This window comes from Gavialis gangeticus, unplaced genomic scaffold (assembly GCF_001723915.1).
Source record: "Gavialis gangeticus isolate Ggan-Ray unplaced genomic scaffold, GavGan_comp1, whole genome shotgun sequence".
NCBI classification, from domain to species: Eukaryota; Metazoa; Chordata; order Crocodylia; family Gavialidae; genus Gavialis; species Gavialis gangeticus.
In genome coordinates, this window is record NW_017728993.1 from 81,592,269 (window position 1) to 81,594,910 (window position 2,642).

Below are 2,642 nucleotides of genomic sequence, written 5' to 3' on the forward strand. Positions count from 1 at the left end.
GAGAGCGGCAGCGCTGCGGCAGCCCCGAGCCGCCGGGAGCGGGGGCGTCCCGCAGCCCGGAGCATCACCGCGGGCCGGGCATGGAGCCCTGGCGGCAGTGCGCGCTCTGGCTGATCGCCTGCCGGGTGCTGCCGCCCAACCACCGGGTGACCTGGGACACGGCGCAGGTGTTCGACCTGGCGCAGACCCTCCGCGATGGGGTCCTGCTCTGCCAGCTGCTCAACAACCTGCGCAGCCGCTCCATCAACCTCAAGGAGATCAACCTCCGGCCTCAGATGTCCCAGGTAAAGGGCGCTGCTGCCCGGGGCCGCGGGGTAATGTCTTTGTGCGAATGCAGGGACGCGGCCGCTGCCCCGCGCGCGCGTGGCGCCGGGCGAAGTGCGGGGGAGAGGGACGCGCGTCCCCCCTTCCCCTTCCTCGTGGCAGGTAGTCTACGGAGCTGCTCTGCCGAGGCAGCTGCTGCTTCTGCAGTCAAGAGGTACTTGACAGGAGGCTGCCTTCTATTAAAAGAAGCCACAGAGGCTCCCTCTGCCCAGCATCCCCACCCCCAGTGCCTTTTCTTTCTTTCTTTGCTTCTCTGCCCAAACGGCCGGGTCAGCAATCTGAAAAGAGGAACCGTGTCCTGTCAAAATGAAGACTGGAGGAAGTCGGAGGCATCTGTTACGGTTCTCCAGAGTTACGATGGATGGCTGAAGCCAGCGTCCACATGCGGCTGGCCTCTGGATGTTTCTGGGGGTGTGAGCGTCAACGGGCTGCTGGCCTCTGAATGTTTCTGGGGATGTGAGCTAGTCGCATGAGGTGTTTTTTTGGGTTTTGTTTTTGTTGGTTGTTTTTTTTTTTTTTTTTTTTAACATTTATCGTGTGCTCCCTCCTATCCACAAAAAGACAGACGGACAAAACCTGGCATGCGACCGGGAGGACTCTGCTCATGTGGGGAAGTGACAGGAAACTGAAGGTTAAGGCTGAGGTTCTGTTTGTGTCCGTCCCTCACGTATGGGTCGAGAAGTGCAAGCTGCTTTGGGACCTCAAGAGGCCGAGTTGCTTTGTGTGCCCCAGAGCCTGTTCTATTCAAACGCAGAAGGTGGGATGTCAAGGCACAGTTTTGGCCCAAGCTGTAAGTTTCCTGACTTCTGTTAGACAGGGTTGGGCCTAACATAACTCTTCCCTTCTCAGTGCTTGGGGACTTCCCTTTTGCCTGTTTTCTGACCAGGCTTCCATCCTGGGTGCAGACAAACCCTGGTAGCCCCTCTCAAACCCGCAAGTTTTGGCATAGTTGCAAGTCAGTTACAGGGCAGGACCTGAATTTTAAGCACACACTTTAACTTCAAGCAAGGGAGCAGTCCTGTTGAGGTCAATGGGATAACTCTGACAAAGTAAATGTTATTAGGCTGACCACCTATTTAAAATGTAAAGGCAGGATGCATGTCCTCCTCCGTGGGTGGCGCAGCTGGACCAGAGCCGAGTAGAGTGGGGTGGGTGCAGTGACGTACCGTGGGTCTCTGGCACCTGGGGGCGATGCTTGCGTTTGTACCCCCACTCCTTGTCCTTGTAGCAATAATGTCATGTTGCACGATAAGAACTCTGAAGGGTCTGGCCAGGGACCATGGCCCCCTCCCGTCCCCCCGACGTTAGTCCACCACTGGGCAGATGCGGGCTCTGGGCTCAGGGCTCCCTGCCCTGCTTCCCTTCCCCTGGGAGCCCCATGAGCCCCCTGCCCACCCAGCAGCAGCGGGGGCACATAGTTATGCCGTTGCCACTGCTTTTGGGGGTGTCTCATCATAGTGGTGTGGGGTTCCCAGGAGCAGGGCAGGGCAGCCATGAGACTGCAGCAGGCAGCCTGCATCGGCCTTCACCCTGCCCACAAATCTGGGAGGCATGTTCCCCCCACATTGCCCTGTGGGGGGAGGGGTGTGCACAGCAGTGGGGAGCTGGACCCCCCCTGCACCACCTGGCTGCCAGTGGCTCTATCCTGCTCCATGCCCTGGGCTCCATGCACTGCCTAGTGCCCCCAGCCCCTGACCCACTCCCTCTCTCACTGTGGGGGCTTCAATCTAGCCCCCCCCTCATATTCCCTACCCCATAGACTTACCTGCAGGGAGCTGTTCTCCACGCTGCCCAGCTGTATTCCCAGCCATGGGCATGTGTGTGGGTGCACACATGCATGTGGTCCCCCTTGTGTCCCACTAATGGCAGCCCCAGACAGCCCCTCGCAGGCTAGAATGCTGCCACCCGACAAGGGGAAACTTGTCATTTCCCATGGATCCCTGCGTGACTGTGAATCTGGGACAAATGCTGTCCCAGAGTCATGCAGACTGGGACTGGGACTTGAGGTTCCCATTCTGGGACTGTCCTACCCAATTAGGGACAGGTGGTCACCCTAGATGCCATGAAAAGCTCATTTGTATGAAAATTCATGTCTCTCTGAACCAGTTAATTTCTGAGGTGTTGCCCTGCCCTACCTTTTGTCAGGTATATAGGCGAACCATCTGAACAAATCTTTGCAGGAGCAGTCTCAGTCTTTTTGCATCTCTTAGTTATGTTAATTATATCATTAATCCTAATTTATTGAGCAGTTAGAATTAAGGTGAAGTTACTTTCCCAAGCTAAGCTTGATTTTTTTTTTTTTTTTTTTTTTTTTTTTT

General features: G+C 56.2%; 1 protein-coding gene across 1 annotated transcript in view; it reads left to right on the forward strand.

Moving 5' to 3' along the window:
• The first annotated feature begins 21 nt into the window (after nucleotides 1-21).
• VAV3 (vav guanine nucleotide exchange factor 3) overlaps nucleotides 22-2,642 on the forward strand; it is a 398,006-nt gene continuing 395,385 nt past the window's right edge. The window contains exon 1 of the mRNA XM_019502081.1: nucleotides 22-284. Coding sequence (XP_019357626.1) covers nucleotides 81-284 — 204 coding nt within the window. The 5' untranslated portion in view covers nucleotides 22-80. The remainder of the gene's footprint in view (nucleotides 285-2,642) is intronic.